The 21,468-nt window shown below is 40.5% G+C and overlaps 1 protein-coding gene across 3 annotated transcripts in view; it reads right to left on the bottom strand.

Annotated features, from left to right (window-relative positions):
* The window catches only part of helz (helicase with zinc finger), a 67,548-nt gene that overhangs the window by 36,234 nt on the left and 9,846 nt on the right, over window positions 1-21,468 (bottom strand). For 2 of the 3 annotated variants that reach the window (XM_037765935.1, XM_037765936.1), the window contains exons 2-16: window positions 21,081-21,326; window positions 20,542-20,578; window positions 19,161-19,285; window positions 17,334-17,390; window positions 16,205-16,253; window positions 15,870-15,945; window positions 14,240-14,438; window positions 13,001-13,108; window positions 12,686-12,827; window positions 12,301-12,456; window positions 11,178-11,448; window positions 8,362-8,488; window positions 7,990-8,202; window positions 5,626-5,756; window positions 1,762-1,941 (exon numbers count right to left, since the gene is read on the bottom strand). In XM_037765935.1, coding sequence (XP_037621863.1) covers window positions 1,762-1,941; window positions 5,626-5,756; window positions 7,990-8,202; window positions 8,362-8,488; window positions 11,178-11,448; window positions 12,301-12,456; window positions 12,686-12,827; window positions 13,001-13,108; window positions 14,240-14,438; window positions 15,870-15,945; window positions 16,205-16,253; window positions 17,334-17,390; window positions 19,161-19,285; window positions 20,542-20,578; window positions 21,081-21,308 — 2,099 coding nt within the window. In that variant the 5' untranslated portion in view covers window positions 21,309-21,326. Of the gene's footprint in view, window positions 1-1,761; window positions 1,942-5,625; window positions 5,757-7,989; window positions 8,203-8,361; window positions 8,489-11,177; window positions 11,449-12,300; window positions 12,457-12,685; window positions 12,828-13,000; window positions 13,109-14,239; window positions 14,439-15,869; window positions 15,946-16,204; window positions 16,254-17,333; window positions 17,391-19,160; window positions 19,286-20,541; window positions 20,579-21,080; window positions 21,327-21,468 lie in introns of those variants that run through there. The other variant, XM_037765938.1, reaches the window with a different exon arrangement.

Genomic DNA, 21,468 nt, shown 5'->3' with positions numbered 1-21,468 from the left:
TTGTCTTGGCTTTTATAATATCTATAATTCATCCTAAAGATAGAATATTGTGTTCAAAGTGAAATGAGGAATGAATATTACATAGCTACACACTGTTCCTTTTACATTACATATATATAACCCCGTCTCCTTCATTCAGACACAAAATGTTAGCTTCTGTTCAGGGGACACTGTCCAAGGTATTGCATTCATTTTTCATTAAGACCAGGGAACCGTGTATGTGCTTCTGCTATATCGCTTTGCTTCCAACACAAGACATTGCAGACTTTCCTGTGGGTGTCTGCACCCAGTGAGGGAGCAAACTAATGATATAAAATGATAACGGAAGAAAATCTTGCAATGTTTTATTGTTACACAACACTGTGTGGCCCGCTGAAGTGACATAACTTGATTGATCAGATTATGGGTTTGCTTGAAAATGCATTCCGGCCCAAGAAATGTGTAATAATCAAGCTAACTATGTCCATCGACCACAAATGACACAAATTCATCCAAATGACCAGCACTCCTCTCCTCGAGCGATGACACACGTTTACTAAGTATACACGCCCACACACAGTACAAACACACACACACACACCACAGCTTGAGACTTCAGTGTTTTCTTGAACTTTTAATATCAAACCCAAGGCTGCCACTTCCCTGGAGCTAAAACTGAGGACACTGCACAGCCCAGAACCCCCTGCCACCTCCATCACGCCCTCTGAATGACAACCCTCGCCATCTGAAGCTTTTATGACTGATGCCAATTTTATACACACACACTCACTCACTCACATCTACATTCCCCTTTCTTTCTCTAAAAAACACTCCATCACTCAATAGCGCCTATTATTTCACAAGGACTGTTAGTTCAAAGAGGGAGGCTTGTGACATCCAGGTTGTTGATTAATTCCTAAGATGGTGTAAAAGCTGTTTAATATATGGATGAGAAAAAATTAAATCAGTAATATTTAAAACATGCGAGGTTGTGACACTGTGGAATTGTATACTATATTGAGATGTTTTATTTTTATGAATAAGGGCACACTCAAGTTTACAACCACCTCCAATACTTTTATGAAGTTGGGATTTATTGCAGGACTGTTGTATTACACTTTTACCCAATAAACTGGCAGCTAAGTTTAGATTGATGAGTTCATGAGTAATATTTTTATTGCCATATAGCACAATATGACCCCCATCTGTGTGGGATTTGACAGGTTTGTTGATCAATACCAAAGACTGAACATTTACTTCACAGGTACTGAGTTCCCCGGCACTTATACTGACACCCATTAACATGTCAAGGCACTCCAAATTTGTCTCCATCTTTACACTTTTCAACCGTTGGAAGGAAAAGGGGACAGTGCTCACAGCTATCATTTTGCAAACATGTAATTTCTGAAGAATAAACAACCATTCTCAAAACACAAAAGCAAATCACAAAGTGGTGTTATTATGACAGTGATTTGCTTTGAGATGCATCACTGTATTGGCCAGAATATAAGACAACCTTGATAATAAGAAAACCCCCACCCTTTGTCACACTTTCTTTAGAATAAAGACTTTTTTGAAGATGAGAAATACAAAATAGGTATTGTCATGTTTTAATTAAAATCTAGCAGATCAATTAATATGATCGGGAAAATTAGAGAGAATAGGGTTTGTAAAGGAAGGTAAGGAATTGTAAAGGAGGTGCAAATTGCCTACTAGTTGCTAACAGAGGTCAAAAATCATGCAACAGATGTTGAAACAATGAACAAGAAAAAACAACCAGACCTGCTGGTGTCCTGGCGAAGGATGTGCTTGACAGCCTGTGCCAGGGTGAAGGTCTTGCCGGTGCCGTAGGGCCCAATGATGAGGATTGGGGGTAGGGGAATAGTCACGGGTGTGGTGATGGCCAGGATGGCCTCTTTCTGCTTGGCATTCAGACGGGGATCCAGCTGCTCGTCCCACTGCCTGAGGGCGGAGGAAGGATGGGGAAATTATTAGAGGAATCATTAAATCAACTTTCAATGAACTCATAAAACTAGGGAATGTTTTTGTCTGAGTAGCTGTTTTAAAGCATTTTAATCTAATTAACCTCAGAGGGGCACAGATAAAGTGAGAAAGAAAAATTGTTGCACAGAATGACAGGAAATGTATGCACACACATACAGACTCAAAATTACAATTAAAGTCCCTTACACACATGCAGTCTGTCCCTGAAATGCGCAGGAACATTTCCTGCATGGGGTCATGTCTGAATGGTAGCAGGGATCTATATATTCAGGGAAATCTGTACTGCCAATATCCCACCTCAAGATCCAGTAACATTTCGGGGAAAACACAGGTACGGCTGTGTTGGGAATGAAAGCAGTAACATTGCAGGGACAAGCACATAAAGGGTTATGTCCGTTTGACAAAAGACACTTTCACGTGGAGTGAGCGAACCAAGTAGATCACAACAAAACATTGCTTGTCTGTATCGTACCGGACAAAAAACGTTCCTTGCCCACCATGTTACTGAAAATAATAAGAGACGTCTCCCGCCGCGTACACGTACATCTGCCCTTGCCCCACCTTCTTCTTCCTCTTCTGTTGAGTTTTAAGGCAGTTGGCATCCGTAAGTGTTGCATTACCGCTATCTCCTGGACTGTCCCTTGCCCCATTTATTCCTGCATTGCCTCGGCGTGTGTGAAAAGGCGCAAGAAGGAGATGTTCCTGAATGTAGTGCATGTGTGAATAGTGAAAATCACTAGCGGCGCCTGAAAGGTTACCCCAGTAATTTACTGGGAACTATGTGTGAAAGAGGCTTCAGATCGTGTCACCAGGGAGAAGGTGTGGTGGGTGGGTGGGGTGTGTGGGAATAAGATGTGGGTGGATGGAATAACAACATGGAAGTGGGTAAGAAGTGAGGGAGGTTGAACAAAGGTCATACAACGCAGTCATTCCCTGAGCATATACATTCTGCTCTATAGGCTGATAAGTCAGAAACACATAATGTAGGAGCTCTGTAGCAGCTCGTACTTTGAGGGTCTGTCTTACATTTGTGGAAACATTACTTTGTTTTCCATTATAAATGTGATTGTTTTGTCATTGTGTCATACAGTTGACTGAATTGTCAGTTTGACATTGACAGTGTTGAATCAGTTAGACATGCTGACATGCCTGTAGGTCAGGTCAACCCTACTGGAATAACGTGAAAGTTTAATTACAGTTCAAGGAGAGTTTCACATGTAACAAACTACCATTTTTGTTTTCATTAACAAACTTCATGAATGTGCAAGGTACCTACCTTCCTACCACAAAAATAAAGAGTGAAAGAGAGAGGAACAGTCAATATTAACTAACACACAGGGGTGTGTGTTCAAACAACACATATGGGTAGAAGAGAGGGATGCACGTATGGGATTTTATACACATACTCATGACAGTGTGAGGTGTCATGCATGTTGTGCTGTGTGTGTGTGTGTGTGTGTGTGTGTGTGTGTGTGTGTGTGTGTGTGTGTTTGTCTCCTAGCATCACTGTCCTCATTATGAAGACTGCATCCTCTGAAGCTGTGAATCCACCAACACCAATTGATTGAGCTCCAACTGAACGGAGTCGGGGAGCTGAGAGATATCTCAGTGTTTAAGTGTGAGTGTGTTTATAACAGATGTGGATGGATGAGATCAATGGGGTACCATTAGGAGTGACGGAAAACCTCAGATCTTTTATGCCAACTCTGTGCTGTTCTGTGTTTTTAATTGTGTATACTGGTATATTATGTTTAATGTTTACTCTGGTCTACCACAAATTGCCCCTTTGGGGACATTAAAGATTCTAAGTCAAAGTCTACTTTCTCCGCAAACGCAATCGAGGGTGAGATAAAGCAAATCAACCTTCTCTGCACTCAAGATTAATGTACTGTTTTGGCATCCAAACTAAGAAAAAAAGAGTCAATATCACAAGCTGACACCCAGGTGTTTTTCATTTGATCGATTTGATTTTGTTTGGGTTCCACCCTTATCGTGACTAATTATCCTGACTAATAATCTATTACAGCAATGCAAACACATCTGGCTTATTAATTCAAATAGTGAATAAAGTGTGATTGATACTTTGAATTCAAGTGTGGAGCCTAGGATAAATAAATGTGGTTGTTGTCAAGCTATAGCACACTCACTAAAACTAAGAATATAATTGGCCAAAAGAAGGCACTAGGGTATCATTTAAAATGGCTATTTGATGCTCATCTTGTTCCAGATGTACAAGTAAAACTTTTAATCATAGTACAAAATGACCATGAAACATTTGTAGGGGTTGCAAAGGGTTTCTCAAATGATATTTGTTTCTTTGAATTGGGTCAAAACCAAAGACAGTCAGTATCAACATGACATCAGTGAACTCCACACTGCTCAGGTCTAAACATCATCATCTTAACTACCAAGGTGAAGACTCAACAATATGGTTACTCACTGATGTTTAGAAAAAACACTCCTCAACTTTTGATTTGTCACTATGTGTGTGCAAATTTCCCATCAGTTATAAAATTATTATTTAGATGGATAAGACATGAAGATGTTAATGTTGTACACAATATGGTGCAACTTCAAACCACAAAATCAAGATGCAATGCTTCTATTTATTACATATTGTGCGTTGAATATTTGTGGTTTAAGTGCCAAAGTGTGTGTTTATATTAAAACATACAGCTTTACGGCACCACCGCTTTGGGTGTATCCTCCTGCTGTTAAAACTCCAGCAACCACCATAAAGAAACTGTGAAAACTGTGCGCTTAAACTCCTCGGCCCACATTAAATGAAACGCCCTCACTTATCCAAATTCCAATTAAAACAAAAGTCTACATCAATCATATTCTGGAGACTAGATAAAGCAGCCGCCTTAGAAATCACAGGGGATTATATTTGGCTCTAGTCAATAAAGATTACTGCCTCGCCCCCCTCACCTGTCCCACTTCAGAGAGAGATATCTAAAGCTGCAGGGAGCTGCCAGCATTTCAGAATGGCCGCCAAGTCAGCAAGGCGAGGGATATTCTGTCAACTCTCAAATTGATGTGGTGTCCCCTCTGTCAGGGTATTTGTCAAGCTAATGTGATGGGCAGGTATTAAAGGAATCTCTCTGTAATAACTGTGTAGGATTAGCAGTGTTTCCTATGCAGGAATGGGTGTACCCGCTGTTCACAAACCCTCACGTTTAAAATAATACAACTGGAAGTTGTTGACTGATATTTAGAAAGTCTACACTGTTCATCTGCAATATGAAAGAAGGTTCCCTCTTCCACACAGCAACATGAATCAGTCTGCCATGTGTGTAAAGTGAAATTTCATTTTCCTTGACATTATTTATCAATTTCTATTTTACTTTTTTCCCATCATTTCACGACGATAATGCATCCCAAAGTTCCCATTGAATCAATGAAGTGAGACCACCAGGAGGTGAAAACCGTAATCAGAAAAAAACACTGATTGCTGCCTTCAATGTAAAACTAATTTCTGAATCAGCACCATGACAGTGAGATGTGTTTGTGTGTATGTATGTATGTATGTATGTATGTATGTGTGTGTGTGTGTGTGTGTGTGTGTGTGTGTGTGTGTGTGTGTGTGTGTGTGTGTGTGTGTGTGTGTGTGTGAGATTGTACACATGGTGGAATACACACCTGTTGGGGCTCCAGGGGATGGTGGGGACCATGCCAATGTCCGGGAAAAGGATGCCATTATCTTTGATGCGATCCAGGGCATACTGCATCTCACAGAGTGGCAGTCTGTTCAGCTGGAACTGGAGCTCCACCTGACACAGAGGCAATACCGAGTGTTAAAAAGCAGTCAATGCAACAGCTGGTTTATCTACCCACTCACCTATAATATCAGTCCACAGGCCACGGATACTATGTTATAAGCAATACAATGTAATTCAATTAAATACAATAGCTCTCTCTTTCATGATTTATAGAGAACAAACACTCATTAAACATAATAAATGTAAAACATGCAATGTGTGCATTATATCTCTAAATAGTTTTTAAATACAAATTAGTACAAGTGTTCACATTAAATTATTTTATAAACCAACCAATCAAGACCACAATATTGCCAGCTGCTCTTTTTAACTATTTTTTTAGGGCACTTTCACAAACCAACATTTAATCCATTTTAATCGAACTCCGGTGCGGTTTGTTTGGGCGGTTGTGAACGTAGTAAACGTACTCCGTTGCGGAACAAAACAACCGGTCCGAGACCGCTTGCGAGAAGCGGTCTTGGATTGTTTCCAAGCGAACCAAAATGCGGGCTGCCTGTGCGGGCATTTGTTTAGATGGGCACAGGTAAACCGTAAACGACAGGTTAAAATGAGTGGGAGAGGACGGACCTGAACTTCTGCAGAAGCCCGATGTTTGCTTGACATCTGGGCTGAAGAGAACATACAGAATATGATAAAAAGTCCGCAAAAATAGTGACGTTTATAAAGTCATTTCAGATAAAATGGAGGAGAAGGGATTCGTGCACAGAGTAGATCAGTGCCGAGTCACAGTGAAAAAAAATTATCGAAGTCTACAATTCCCTACATAGAAGTGGCAGCTCTTGAGAGGAAAATGATGAATTTGCTCATTCATACACATCCCTCAGCAACTTATTTTTTTATTTGGTCCACTTTAATTTGCACACTGTGAAACCTAACCAGACTAACTAGAAAACTAACCAAAAGTATCATTTTCACTCTGAATCGGAGCAGCCAAACTTGCTTGTAAAAGCGCACTTCAATGTCTCTAGACCTTGAATGATGAAGCCCACCTACAGCAAATGTAATTGTGTAGACATAAGTTAAAATGACTGACATACATACATACATACATACATACATACATACATACATACATGTGTCCATCTGTCAATATCCCAGAAATCAAAGTACATCTACAAAAAAATTAAGAATAAAAAAAAATCCTAAAAAGATATCAACATCACAGTAGGGAGATTCTTCCCAGTGAGAGAAACTGAAAGACTGGGCAGGACTATAACACCTGCAACACTCAATCACCAAAGTGTCTGTTGCACACTGTTGTGCCATGTTTAGTTAGCGGCACTGGCTTTGGCATAGCTGAACAGTTGACTATTTCTACCTTGATGTCTTGGGGAGCTTTGGTCCATTTACATTTCTATTTAATCCCTTTGCTTAAACCAGTTTTATGTAATCACTAAGATTTAGTTTCCACTGCTGGAGGGGGCCTCGTCATCATACTAACAGAGACAGGATCCTAAACACGTATACTGTAAAGTATGCAATGCCTTTAGGATAGAAATGTGAAAATCAGAAGGAGAGAGAAAAAAATAAATGAGATAAAAAAGGGTGAACACAGTTTGGAGGAAAGTCGGGAGAAAAGACAAAGAAAGAAAGTGAAATATAGACAGAGCAGGAAAGTAGGAGATATGCCAGTGCGAGAAGAGCATGAAACATCAAGGCTGTGTGAAATATTGTAAAGAACCCACAGAGGAGATAAGGAAATGAAATTGTATCACGTAAGCAGGCAGGAGCAGCGTATCCAGAAGAATAAGAAGATTACGCTCCCACAGTGATAGGATGAGGGTTGTTTTGATAACTGTTAACACGGCGGCTTGCTTCATCTGCCAACGTTCAGGCCGGAGGGGAGAAAAATACCAAGCCGAGGCTGCCGAAGGTGGAGTCATTCAATAAGGGGGAAATTTCTCAGAAACGGAGAACCCGACACTAAACGGAGCAGTCAATACTCACACAGATGCACAGGTTTTCCTGGAAAGATGGTCCTCCTCAGTCCTGTAACCTTTTGTTAAACTGCTAATCAATAGGTGAACTTTTAACCCTCAAGAGTTTTTTCGAGGTCAAAACATCAGGGTAAAAGGAATTGTGAGCTGGATGCTAAATAAAATCTCTTATGTTAAGGGATAATTCACCTGCCCTTTCTGCTGCTGTCAATCCACCACTCTTTAATATGTGGTGGTGATATGTGGTGCCTTAAGCACAGAAGTGTGTCCCTTGGTGCGGACCATACCTGTAATTCTCTGTCAGGTATTAGCCCCAGCTCATCACAGCAGTTCTTGCAGATCCTTAGGAAGATGTAGTCCTTGGTCTTCTCCTCGATCACAGCCTCGTAGACACGCTCTTTGACCCCGGGAGGCGGATGGCTGCTGATCCCATCACGGCCAAATGGCAGCAGCAGGACTGAATTCACCTTGGTCATCACCAGCCGTCCAGCCAGTGTGTCCTGAGGTAAGAAAACAAAAATAATACTATTCAGGAGAGGTGGCTAGCTGACACCTTTTGGCCTCCAAGTGCCACCAATAAGTAGTTAAAGCACTTACAAGTGAAATGGCAGAACCTAAACGTTGTTTATTGCAATTGTCAATTCGACCAATACAGTTACCTCAGACAGTGTTTCAGTGAGTTTGAAGCGTGCAAAGAGCTGTCCATTCTGGGCGTACTTGGCTCCAACAGAGATGCCTGTCAGCATGAAGCTGGTGACGAGCTGGAGATTCACTTTGATGTTAAACCTGGGGGGGACAAACATGGACATTGGGTTATGTTGTTTCAGACCTGTAGTTTGAGCTTATAAATCAATGTAAAAGTCAGTCACGATAATGTTTTGTGGCATGTTATTGACAAACTAGTACGAATATCACAGTATGTTCTCCTGTGACTGAGGCACATGTGTACCCTTCCTTTACTGCAGACATTATAACCTTGGAACTGTTTTGCTTTCTGCAAGTTAAGCTGTATATACTCCAGACAATGCTATACATTTTCTCTTAAGAGAAGCTGGTTTGGACTCATTTAATAATCAAACTGTCAGTGCATCAAAGTAGCAAAAGCCTTGATTTTAAATGGATAAATGATAAAGGACACATCCACTGAAATTGTATGTTAACAGGTTTCTCTAAGTCCTACCACATTTACTAGTGCATCACTTATGCATGTACTGAGCATTCTCTGAGCTTTGATTCACAAAAATGGCCCCATAATGACATGTATACCATTCACTGATATTGGCAGAACACACATTAAAAATCAGCTATACACTGTTTTGTTGAGTATAAAGTGGTGATAATGAGAAAGATAAGGAAGCTGGGGTTGTGCATTCGCCACCGTGAAGACAAAAACAAAAACCTGCACAAGCATTTTTCACAAGGTCTGAAGTCAAACATACAGTATGGTTAAAATGAGTTCCAAAAAAGAAATGATTTACTGTCATTTTGTAAAAGCCTTACAGATTCTTCACAATGTAATGTCACCTAAATAAAACCTCGTCAGCGAGGAACCTAAAAAGCAGCCAAACTATTTTTGATATGTCAGTCCATCCATGCACACATTGAGTACAAAACAGAAGCACTTTTGGTTTCCTTTCAGTTCCAGATTGGATTGTATTAGATTGCCTCTCTGGCCTCTGCTGGAAATTTCAAGTGATGAAATAGGAAGCAACGTTGGTGATGAACTCTGATGGATGATTGACATACGCAGACAAGTTAACACATTCTCTATTTATTTGCAAACCAGTGGTGTTACGCAACCAACGAGACTCTTGAGGGTTTCCTGTTATGGTTTTTGCATCAGCGTTCTGGATACACTCTCGGAGCGCGATACATTTAGACAAAAACAGACAGTGAGACACTCTTGGTTGTCCATGACTCACTCCATGCTCACAGTGGATAATCAGTTGATGCCTCTTGACCTCCTGATACGTGACTCTTTATCAAGCAAGTAATAAATCTACTGTGACATTATTCAGAGAGCTATTCTAATAGAGATATTTTAAGTTACAGGTTGCATTTTATGGAGAGAATCCACTTAACCCAGAAATCTCCTGCTGAAACTCAATCAGCCATGAAAAGCATTACAATCTGCCAGGACATGGATGGTTTAATAGGCAGAGTGATTATTCATATGCTCATTGGAAATGCAGCATATTGAAAGAACATTTCATACTGCAGGAAGATTCAATTCCTTACCACGCCAAATGACACTGAAAGTCACGAGACAAGATCAAACTTAGAGGAAAGCTGAGAAATGTACTCATATCACTGAATGTGGGATTAAGCATTTACTGTGATTACACCTGTGATTGGCATGACACTTAGTTAAACCATAGGTGCAGCAGGTAAGGAATTAAAATGAAAAAGAAAAATCAACATCCATTGTAGAGGAAGAAAACTGCATTTTCATCACCTACCACCTTAGACTTGTGTTATTAAATGGCACTGAAATTGTGATTCAAGCTCCGTGTAAGATTCTCTCTCTCTCTCACAGCAAATTCACAATGAAGGTCGAGTCTGACACCTTGTGGTGAGTTTACATCTCATACCACAAAATATTTACACCACTCAGCCTCAGACAAGGTCCATATTGGTAAATGTATTGTAACAATGACTATTTATTCAAAGAAATTAAAAATAAATAAAATATAGTAATCTATTATTAGGGCTGTCAATGGATTAAAATAGTTAATCGCAATTAATCGCATGATTGTCCATAGTTAATCGCACATTTTTATCTGTTCAAAATGTACGTTAAAGGGAGATTTGCCAAGTATTTAATACTCTTATCAACATGGGAGTGGGCAAATATGCTTGCTTTATGCAAATGTGTGTATATATTTATTATTGGAAATTAATTAACAACACAAAACAATATCAAATATTATACAGGTACTGAATTTAGCATAAAAAAAATATGCTCAAATCATAACATGGCAAACTGCAGCCCAACAGGCAACAACAGCTGTCAGTGTGTCAGTGTGCTGACTTGACTATGACTTGCCCCAAACTGCATGTGATTATCATAAAGTGGGCATGTCTGTAAAGGGGAGACTCGTGGGTACCCATAGAAACCATTTTCATTCACATATCTTGAGGTCAGAAGTTAAGAGGCCTCTTTGAAAATGGCAAAGACAGTTTTTAGTTGACAAAATTTAGAGCAAGTTTGGAGCGTTATTTAGCCTCCTTTGCAACAAGCTAGTATGACATGGATGGTACCAATGGATTTCTGAGGCATTATTATCCTAAACACTGACTTATCACAGATGTGCGAGCTTATATTTAGCTGTATTTTATATTTTGTTGATATATTGTAAGTAGATGTCTTTAATCTCTCAAATATCAACCAGTGTTGTTCAGGCTTTATTATGTTCAGTTATGGAAACTAGTAAGTATACTAGTAAGTATAAACCATTGAAACGTATATACTCACTTGCTAACTTCTTTGTATTGTGCAATCTCTTCAATGTAGAGCAGGTCATGCAGTCGGGCCTGGTAGTTGTCTTTGGTCAGAGTCTTGTCCAGGACTGACTGGGTGAAGAGCTGATCGGCCGACAGAGGGATCTGATAGCGGGAGAGGAGGCCCCGCTCCAGTTCTGCCATCGTTTCATTGGGACAGAATTCTACGATGGTCTTACAGGACGAGTCCCAGCGCTTTGCGGTGATCAAGAGCTGCTGCCTGGCGACCATCAGGTGTTCCAGGTCTGAGAACAAAAGATAGATTAGTTTCTACCGAGCGTGCATTATGTGTGCATCCAGAACAAAACTACAAATTTACACACTAAAGGACAAAAGGGTGGTTGACGGCATTTATTACGCTATTTTTAGCTGGTAGTAGAAAAACAATAACAGGAAATGGTTGAATAAGGAATCTCCAACAGTCCTTGAATGGAAATAAATAGTTCAGGAAATGTACAGTATGGAACAACTGACTTTTTTCTCTGAGACATGTGACCAAAAAAGGTGAAAAATATGGGAAGAACTGGAAATCTTAATTGAACCTGAAGTGATTTGAGATGAGAAGTGACTTTATTTTTGTCGAGGAAAACTTTGCTTCCTTCTCCCATGAATAATGTTGGAGTAAGGGGACCACTAAGACTTTAAAGGACATTCTGGGACTCCAAGGAACCACAGACGTGTATACTGCTATGTAACCCAGCTTCTTTCCTTTTCATTTTCTTATTTTTTCTTCTCTCATAAATGTATATAATGTGATATGATGTTAAGCATTTCACCTCACTCAGGATGACCCTGTCTGTCTTTTGTTGTCTGGATTGTCTGTTTTATGTTTGTTATAAAACAACAACAAATAAAGTACATAAAAAAACAACTTTAAACACTACAGCATGCAAAACACCCATACCTATCCAAACATGAGAAGAAAACAATCTACAACTTGACACTGATGTAAAACTGTGTTTGATACGCAATGGATGCCTGAATAGATACTGTTTTTAAATTAAAACAGTCGTGTCACTCCTTTATATCATCTCATATATAGTACATTGCCGAAACTTTTCAAAGACCTCTAGATGAATTTTTTGTTTTTAGCATACCTTCAATAGAGGCAGCGTCCACCATGATCCGCTTCATCAGCACAGGCTCTGAGCCGAAGTCAAAAACAACGGTCTGTCGGAAGGTACCAAAGATTTCTGTGCTGAAGCCCACTGCTACCTTGTAGACACAGTGGTCCAGGCCGTTGTCTGGTGCCACTGTCAGAACAGCAAAGTTTAGAGTAAATGCATTTAAACGGACAATTGTAGACAAAACAAAAAAGAGATGCAACTTTAACATTGGTTGTGATGAATGGAAACAACACAGGTTGAACTTGCCTGCGAATGTAATAAAATTCACATCAAAAAACTGTAAACCAATGCAAGATGGGGCCAATACAAAACTAAACACCAAAAAACATCTGTAGCTACTCTGAACAGGACATACCTGCTGCTTCCTCTCCTGGAGTCCACTCTTGGCTCCCTTTGGGGAGGGCTTGCGACCGCTCCTCAGATGACACACCTGTGATGAAGAAGTGTGGTCGGTGGGCATCGTAGAGCAGGGCGATGCGGTACAGCTTTCTAGCCGGCTAGTCAAGGAGACAGTGACAGAAAGACAATCAGAACATTCACATAATGAAAAGATGATTAAGACCAATTAGCAAGTGCGGAATATCGCCCTTTTCAGTGTCATACTCATGAAATGATCTGGTTAGACAAAGAGTACATTTGAATCTGTACATGCTTCAACATTTCATCTTACCTTGCACAAGAAGGAGAAGGTCCAGGAGTGGGCGGATTTTTTGGTGGCGACGGTAACAGAGAGGCTGGAGCTGGTCTCTACATTCACTCCATCTAAATAGTCACTTAGCTAGAAAGAAAACACACCCAGGGTTACACAGAATCTATCACTGCAAATGTATGCAGAAATATTTTACAAGAAGTAGTCTGTCAAAAAGTGGCAAAAGGTAAGTTCACCCTTTGTAAACATTCATCTGCATCACATACTGTATACTTCAGAACAGTCAAGAACCAGCTATAGGGCTTATCAGTTTTATAAAAGGCTTATCATGAATGTGTCTCCTTCAATATCACGGCTCAAAAAAACGTATGATTCTTGCCACTTAATTCATCATCAGTTTGTCTGGTCAACAGAGTCAAATATTTTGAGACTCCCTGACTGGGGTAAGGATAGTTTGCTCCTGCTGTGTAAATAAATATGTTATACTTAAGATTCTGGTGTTTCATTACCTTAAGTTATAAAATGTTAATACGCGAACAGGGAAAAACAAGGTGTATATTAGGGGTGTAAATATACATCTTGATTCAATGATCAACAATCTAATATCATCGAAGCAAAATGAAAACATTGATACATATTATCTTTGAGATATGCCTTTATTTTGAAATTCCCATGGCACGTTTATGTCACCATTTTCGTCCATGCGCACCTCGTACCTACAGAGCCCAGTAATAAAATGATCAAATCATATTTTAGCTGCCTTTTCTGAGTTTATATAAATGTAACTGATTGTGTTAAACGGGCATTTGATATCGTCTCATATCGATCGCAGGCCCTGAATTAAATCAAATCAAAATTGTATCGTGCCAGACTGTGGCAAATATTGTATCATTGTCCAAAAAATAATCAATATAATATCGGCTCGTGATGAAATTTGTGATTTACGCCCCTACGTGTAACCTTAACAGTAGAGCACATGAACTGGTAAATTTAAAAACTACAACTCAGCTAGGACAGTCAATGTTTGGTGTGTGAATACAAAGATTTGCTGGCTTTGTACAAGCCAGTGTTGGTACTGCCCCCACTAGATTTAGGTGCAGGGGTTATGAAAGTTTGGAGAGGCTTTTAATAAAATCACAACACAGTACCATACACACATTGGTGTTTGGATCACATTTCTAGGAAGTGAACCCTCGCCTTGGCAAGGTATTTTGTCTGTTTCCTATTCATTGAGCCACTTTTGAGGTGGCATGCACTCACCACTTTCTCTGGGGAGAGGGAATTCATCCACTTCTCTATCAGGGTCTCCATGTAGTTCTCCGTGAAGTGTTTGCTCTCCTGCTGCTGTTTGAGGCGGATGAGGCGTGACGCATAGCGCTTCTGCCACTCCATCAGCTCCTCCTGAGAGTGGGCTGACGTACACTGGGCCCCGTACCGACACAGGCCCTGTTCCAAGTACCTACAGCAAAGACAAACTGTGTGCTGAACTGCTGCTAAAACAATCAGTCAATGAATCAACTAAAAAAACAATCTGTGACAATTTCAACAAATTGTTTTACGTCATGAAATCATTATTACCTCCAAACATTTGGTAGTTACAGCTTCCCCAGTGTGAGAATGTGCTGCATTTCTTTTGTTCTTATTATAGTAAATTCAGAAACTGTTTGCCAGACAAAGCAATCTGAAGATGTTCATACATATATTACACTTGTGACGAGCATTTGTCATTTCTTTTCTTTCATAGAATAAACAACAGATACCAGATATTTGATTTATAAGAAGGGAAAATAATCAACTTTCTAATAAAATAACTTAGTTTACCGTAAGGTAGGCTACTGCCTGGGACCTAGGGTTGGGCGATTTGTTGAAATTTTCCAACCGGCCACCGTCAGGGTCGTGTCTAGAATGGAGCCTGCAAACTGTGAAATCTGATCTGAGATCTGCAAAAATTTGCAAAAACTCTCGCAAGACTCGCTTCCCGACAACCTATACTAACTTTAACTATTCAAGGTCAATGCCGAACCTTAAAAATCTTGTGAGAGTTTCCCCAGCTTGCGGGCTCCCTACTAGCCACTACCCACCGTCAGCCCAAACACCAGCAATTGCCAATATATTCGCGTAGGTAGGTGTGTGTCTGTGTGTGCATGTGGCGCAAACCCCCCTCCCCCGAGGCCGTAGTTTCAGCTGGGAGATCAGCTGTTGTAGCCGGAGAGCATCGTAAAACACACTTCATACACCAAAACCGTCTTGGTTAGTTTTTTCCAACAATTGAAATATACCCTTATTTCTCAGGGTTAGATGTGAAAATACGTTGGCTTTACAAACTGCTCCCCCCGCTGCGTGTGCTCATTGACACCGGGGAAATGAAGAAAAGTTGTAACATTATCCAGCATTCATGTAGCGTTAGCAGGCTATATCCAGGATCCAGCAGCAAAAGTGATTAGCTGCAGACGACTTGCTCAGCTCAGTCTGCAGAGCCCTGGAGCTCTACCCCGCTGCTGCACAGAGCGCTGTTCACTTGTTTATTCAAAGTTTGTTTGTTTATATACATATATATATATATATATATAGAACCTGTCGCGTGTCCAAATTGCACCAAATTTTAAAAAGCACTCCCTTGGGTCCCCAGCAATACTCCCACCAAGTGTGAAGTCGATCGGATGAGCGGTTCTCAAGATGGCGGTTAACTACCGTGAATCATACTTTTAAAGTCTTCAGTGTAACTGAACAGCATCATTCCTTCATGAAAGCTATATTAGTCACTTTACTATCAAATCGCTTTCACACAATCTAGAACAGCGGACACAGCATATTAATTTCCCTCGGTAATATTCTGGATGAGAGAGGTATTCTTCATGACTCACGCCTGTGTGGAAATTACCAAAATTACCTTTTACAGAGGGTGTACTCCTCACTGCTGGTGACTCCTCGGGGAGGAGGCCGGAACTGCCAGCCATCTTGGACCTCTGTTAATACACACAGCCAAGTGGTCAATATGACACAACGCCAAAGCCTTCAAAACCATTATAAAATGAGCTTCGGCCAGCTTGTAACCTGTTTAGAATGGGCTGCCAAGCTGCAAACTGGCTGAGTACAGACTTTCTAAATATTAATAATATCTACTGTACTTCAATACACGTGAATGTTTGGTACCAAGCACATTTCCTTTTTTTTTTCCAAGTTGAGGGAATTATTGAAAACGACTCATGCTACAGATTTGCTCACCTTCCTCCTGGTCATCTGTGTATTCGGGTGCCATCTCCCTATTTATAGCCTGACGGAGACAAAGATTGGGCAGGGTGGATGGAGGTGGGGACAGAAAGATCATTACTATTATGTGAACTACTAACATAAGCCAACAAATGAGTAATACATCCATAACTAGGCTAGCTACAAGCTAGTCAGAGGAGCACTAAATAGTTATGTTAGTGTTGGAATCAGGCCATTGGTCATCTTTACGACTCGCCTGCAAGCATTAAACCATCATCTGTAAAACCAGCATGCACCAAAAGACATTATCAAAGGACTAAAGAAAGCACAACAGTAAAGCTGGGCATACACTGTACAATTTTAGAAATGTTGTTGTGTAATTCCTACTCCTACTGTACGAGTAGATTGTTTGCGATGTATAGTCAAAGCTCACAATTTATGTGCTCACACTCTACGGGCCGATCGTCAGCCACAACCTGAGTGCTCACACCGTAAAATAGAAAAGAAAACACTTCCCGTCGGCCCCTGAGGGCCATTCTGGCTGTTGAAAGTTGTCAATAAAGATTTGTTTGAAAGCTCCAAGGCAGGTAAAGTTTGTTTGCTAGCAGAGATCTGTACGGGTCAAAATGCTAACAAGGCAAAAATGTGATGCCTTGATCATAGATGCTGTACTGTCTGCTGAAACATCTACAAAAAAAAAAGAGGCAGCGGTGTATATGGACTTGCAGGTGGCTAGGAAGACGTGGACAGTATGGCTTGTCCATTTTGCAGAGAGAATTGGAGGTAAGCTAGCTACGTTTTACTAGCTATATCTATTGTAGCCTACATTGTTATCTTGATAGCTACGCTCTGATTACTGTAAGAAGAGGAGAAAAAAGACACTGACATTGGAGAATTAGCTCGTGGCTCTGCTTCAACTGTGCGAGAGCCTGTTGTCGGTTTCTGACAAGTCAGAAATTCATGAGGAGTTACTGGGTCCTCGGTCCCCCCTGTACACTGCACGGCAAATGACGCCCGATGAAGCTGAAATTCGGCTCGACTCTAAAATGAGCCGTGCGGCTCAAATTTCGGTCCAGAAATGGGCTAAAATCGTACAGTGTATGCCCAGCTTAAGGTCTGCAGCCCTGCAACCTGAGGCACTTACCTCGATTTCTGAGAAGAGCATTTTTAATCTGGAAAGGTCTTTTGCGACAATGCCATTCTGTGAAAAAAAGGTAGAAAAGTATCTTCATTACAACACCATACTGCAAACAGTACATGTTTATGATAACTATAAACCCCCGGCTTCAAACGGCAGCGAGAGACATCAACTGAGAAGTCGCACATTATGTAACTGCTATAGATCAAAGAATGCCAAAGGGACACAACTTCTAACCTCATACATTATCTAGACAAACTGCTCACAGTTTATACATTGCGCTTTCAATTAGTCACTTCTGTGGGTGGATTTCCTGCCAGTAATTGTACCCGACACCAGAATCTAGGGTGATTCTTCAGGGTCTCAGTGGTGATTAGTAAGGCATTTATTACAGATGCATTTTATGATTCAAAATTGATACAAGTGGATTTTTCTTTAAAAGATCAAAGCATTAATAAACAAAAGGTCATAATAAAGATGTTCATTTGTCATTTTTCACTTCTGAAGTACTTCGATAAAGCATTCAAATATTGTTTGTAGTGTAGGCATGTCAATAAGAGCTTTTCAGTCCCAGCCGACTGGCTGTCCTGTTTTTGATTTTTACACTTATGGATTTTTTTTAAGCAACAAAAAGTCTCCAATAGGGCCTATTTTTCATTTATTATTGACCTTACTCCAAATGAGCACCCGTGCCAGCTCTTGTTGAGATACCAGCAGTACAGATACGAGCAGAGCGTCTCTAGTGTGGTTTTTAAATCATAAAAATTTAGTGACAAACAAATAAAAAAAGAAGTGCTCCCATTTTGATTCTCAAATACTTTCTTGTGTGCGTGGGAAAAGTCAATGCAGAACAGTTTTATCCACTGTTAGAGTAAAATTTCTTAATCCACGAGAGCATAGCTTTACAACACCTGGGTCGATATTAAAAAAAAAAAAGAAAGGGAGGAGGAGTTGAGGGAACATTAAGAATGGGAGGCTTAACATGATGTGTGAAAAAGTAGGAGTAAAAAGGAGGAGAGGGGGCGGGAGGAAAGATAATCAGCCCAAGCTGTATCAAAATAATGTTTGCTTGTGAGAGATAGAGAGACCTGCCGAGCAAACAGGATTGTCCCCAACTTGCATTAAATGCTGGATGACCTTCGGGCCAAGCTCAACCTTTGATTATGTGCTTGTGTGTGTTGTTGCAGTGGGCAGGAAGTGGTTGCAAAACGTGGTGAGGCACCTTGGGGGAGGCACCTTGGCAGTAAAATGCATGATGATGTATGAAAACAGCCGTTGGGACTAGCAAAGGGAGGGCGAAGTCAGACAAGAGAAAAAATCGAAACCTATAAAAAGTGACCCTCTGTCCGTCTGTTACGTCCACAAAGTGAACCCCTTATAGGTATGGCATTACACCTCACTACATCATTCCCATGTGGCCCTTTTTCAGTCCAGAAGTAATTCCAAGTAAAAGAAGTAATATTCTTTCAAACATTAGGTTGGAACTTTTTATCAATACTAATTTACTCCACTGTGGTACATAAAGCTATTTGAAAACTGTTTTTAAAGGTCATATGTTTCTTCTATGTGTGGCCTATTTGACAAAACCACCATGACTATCTTAATCACTGAGCACACTGTATCTGATAACACTGTAACATCTCAGATCAGTCATGTTACTTAAACTCCTCCCATGCCCTGAAAACATCCAGTGAGGTTTGCCCTCTTTTAGGAAGGAAAATATGACCTCAACATGCACAATATTTAAGCTTTTGGCATTACATTCAAATTACAGTCAATGTGTGGGCTGACTGTCTGCATGCATATATTGTATACATTGTCCATTAATCCTACCATTGGCTCTCCATACAAGGCTTTAGAGAGGATGCTGACCACCTCCTGCAGGCTGCCATCCAACAGCATGGAGCGCAAGCTGGCCTGTAGCGAACCGTCTCCTCTGGCAATCTCTTCTGCCAGGACTAGGACAGGATGAAGAACACACAGGGAACAGGTAAGGAGAGAATTAATTCAGTACATTCAGTAAGTTGTTTCCAAATCTGTTCTCTAGAACAAAAGTTCTCAAACTTTTTTCAGCCAAGGACCTCTTACAAGATAGAGAATATACCGGGGACCCCCTCATGTATATCCCTTGGAATAATTTGACTTAGCCTATTTTTTTTACACTTCTATAGTCTTATTTATGTGAAAGAACAACACAAGAGAAATGTATTGGAAAGATATTAGACATGTATTAAACATATTTGCTCCTAAGAGTTAGAGATTTGTTAGATTAGAACGTAATCTTTGAACTATCACACCAACCCAGTTGTCAGAAAAAATGTCATTGTGCGTTTCTGCAAACCACGGGATGCTGAATGTATACGTTTCTGAACCAAAATAAGTTTCATAAATACATTTCATATCAGCCTTACATCGTGCTTGCACAATGGTTAGGTTTAGGCAACAAAACTACTTGGTTAAGATTAGAAAAAGATCATGGTTATGTACCAACGTAACATAACAATGTAACTGAGTAAATAAATAACTACCGGACTTTCTTACATAACGTTAAAAGGGTAAAGTCAACTTTTACTTTTGGTTTCACACATGACACAAACAGCAGTCTCCTGGGTGAAAGTCCTGTGCTAGTTTGACCCATCAACCACCCCTCCCGCCCATCCTTAAAGGATTTTCAAGCTTGTTATACTCGTTATTATTCCACGTAACTTTCAGTAACGGTCGCTCGATATACTTTGTCGCTTAATTGCTCTGACCAAATGCAAAAACGGCAACATTCAAAGTATCCATGGTTTGCAGAAACGTACAATGTCAACATTTTTCCCTGGCGACTGAGCTGATTATACTGTACATTCAAAAATTTAAATATCATTAGTTGAACTATGAAGCCTTTTGTAAACAAAAATGGTATCATTATAATTTAAATGAACGAATCTGAAAACTTTTCACAGACCCCCTGGCAGAGTGCTACAGACCCCTGGGGGTCCCTGGACCACACTGTTTAACCCAATAGACAGAAAAGAAACAAACAGCTTGGATTCTGCAAATAAATGAGCCCACATTTAAGATTTCTCCTGCTACACTGAGACCAAGGCATGTTAGAACTTGGTGCTTCCCTAACCCTGGCACACAGACACACACTTTGTCTGCCACTAGGTAAAAAAACGACTACTGTATACAGTATCAGCAGATGGTTCCAATTTGAATTGCTACTCACCATGTTTGCAGTCTTCATCTGCTTCATCATAGTTTTTCTGTTGAAGAAGGAGGAAAAAAAAAAAGTTAAACCATAACAAATGGGAATACTTTGTGTTTGAGGGTCAGAGCTTCAAATAAGCTCCAAGAATGGCTATCTTTGCCTCACAGCGGAGTCCCTTACACTATCATTATAGACTTAAGTAGTTTCCATAATCTCAGGGCTTAAGTAACTGGTGTAATTTTAGTGCTCTGGGAAGATAACATAACAATACCATGGAGAGGAAAGTAGGGTTTATTGTTCTCATTTCTAACATTCTCTTCATGGTAATTTACACAGTGATGAGAAGTACAACAGTGGATTTAAAGCACAATGATCAGCCCGACGTCATTTCAGTGTAATGAATTAATTTAGGGTAAGGAGAAAATTATATTCTATTTGGTGATATGACTGGTTTTCGGGGCCACAGAGCAACAGGGGAGGAGGGAAAAAGAGTGATGATCAAAGACTATAGGTTGTATGCTTGCTTGGGCAGCAACAATGCTTAGACAGACACTTACCAGCTGCAAGAAGGCAGCAATTCGGTAGAGCAGGGCACGGCTGCGGAGGGGTCCGGCAGTAGCGACAAGGGATGGTGGGCTCGGCGGAACGGGGGCACCGGAAGGTGGGGCTTGGGGTGCAAGGACCACCAGGGCGTCCGTGCTGTGGCTGACTGCCGCCTCGTACTCCCGCCTGGCTAACGATCTGCTGGCTTCTTCACATGACTTCTCCGCTCTCCTGTCCGCCATGACTCAGGGACAAAACGTCTGGAATCAGAAAAAGACAAGAAGAAAGACACAGTATGAATGTCTTTTCTGGAGCAGGGCTGGGCAATAAGAGAAGAAAATAATTTTTTTTTTTATCTATTGGCCACTGCCACTCCGAACAAAGTGACAATACAGTTACACA

This window comes from Sebastes umbrosus, chromosome 3 (assembly GCF_015220745.1).
Source record: "Sebastes umbrosus isolate fSebUmb1 chromosome 3, fSebUmb1.pri, whole genome shotgun sequence".
NCBI classification, from domain to species: domain Eukaryota; kingdom Metazoa; phylum Chordata; class Actinopteri; order Perciformes; family Sebastidae; genus Sebastes; species Sebastes umbrosus.
Note: the sequence above shows the minus strand (reverse complement) of the source record. Positions and strands in the feature narration are given on the sequence as shown.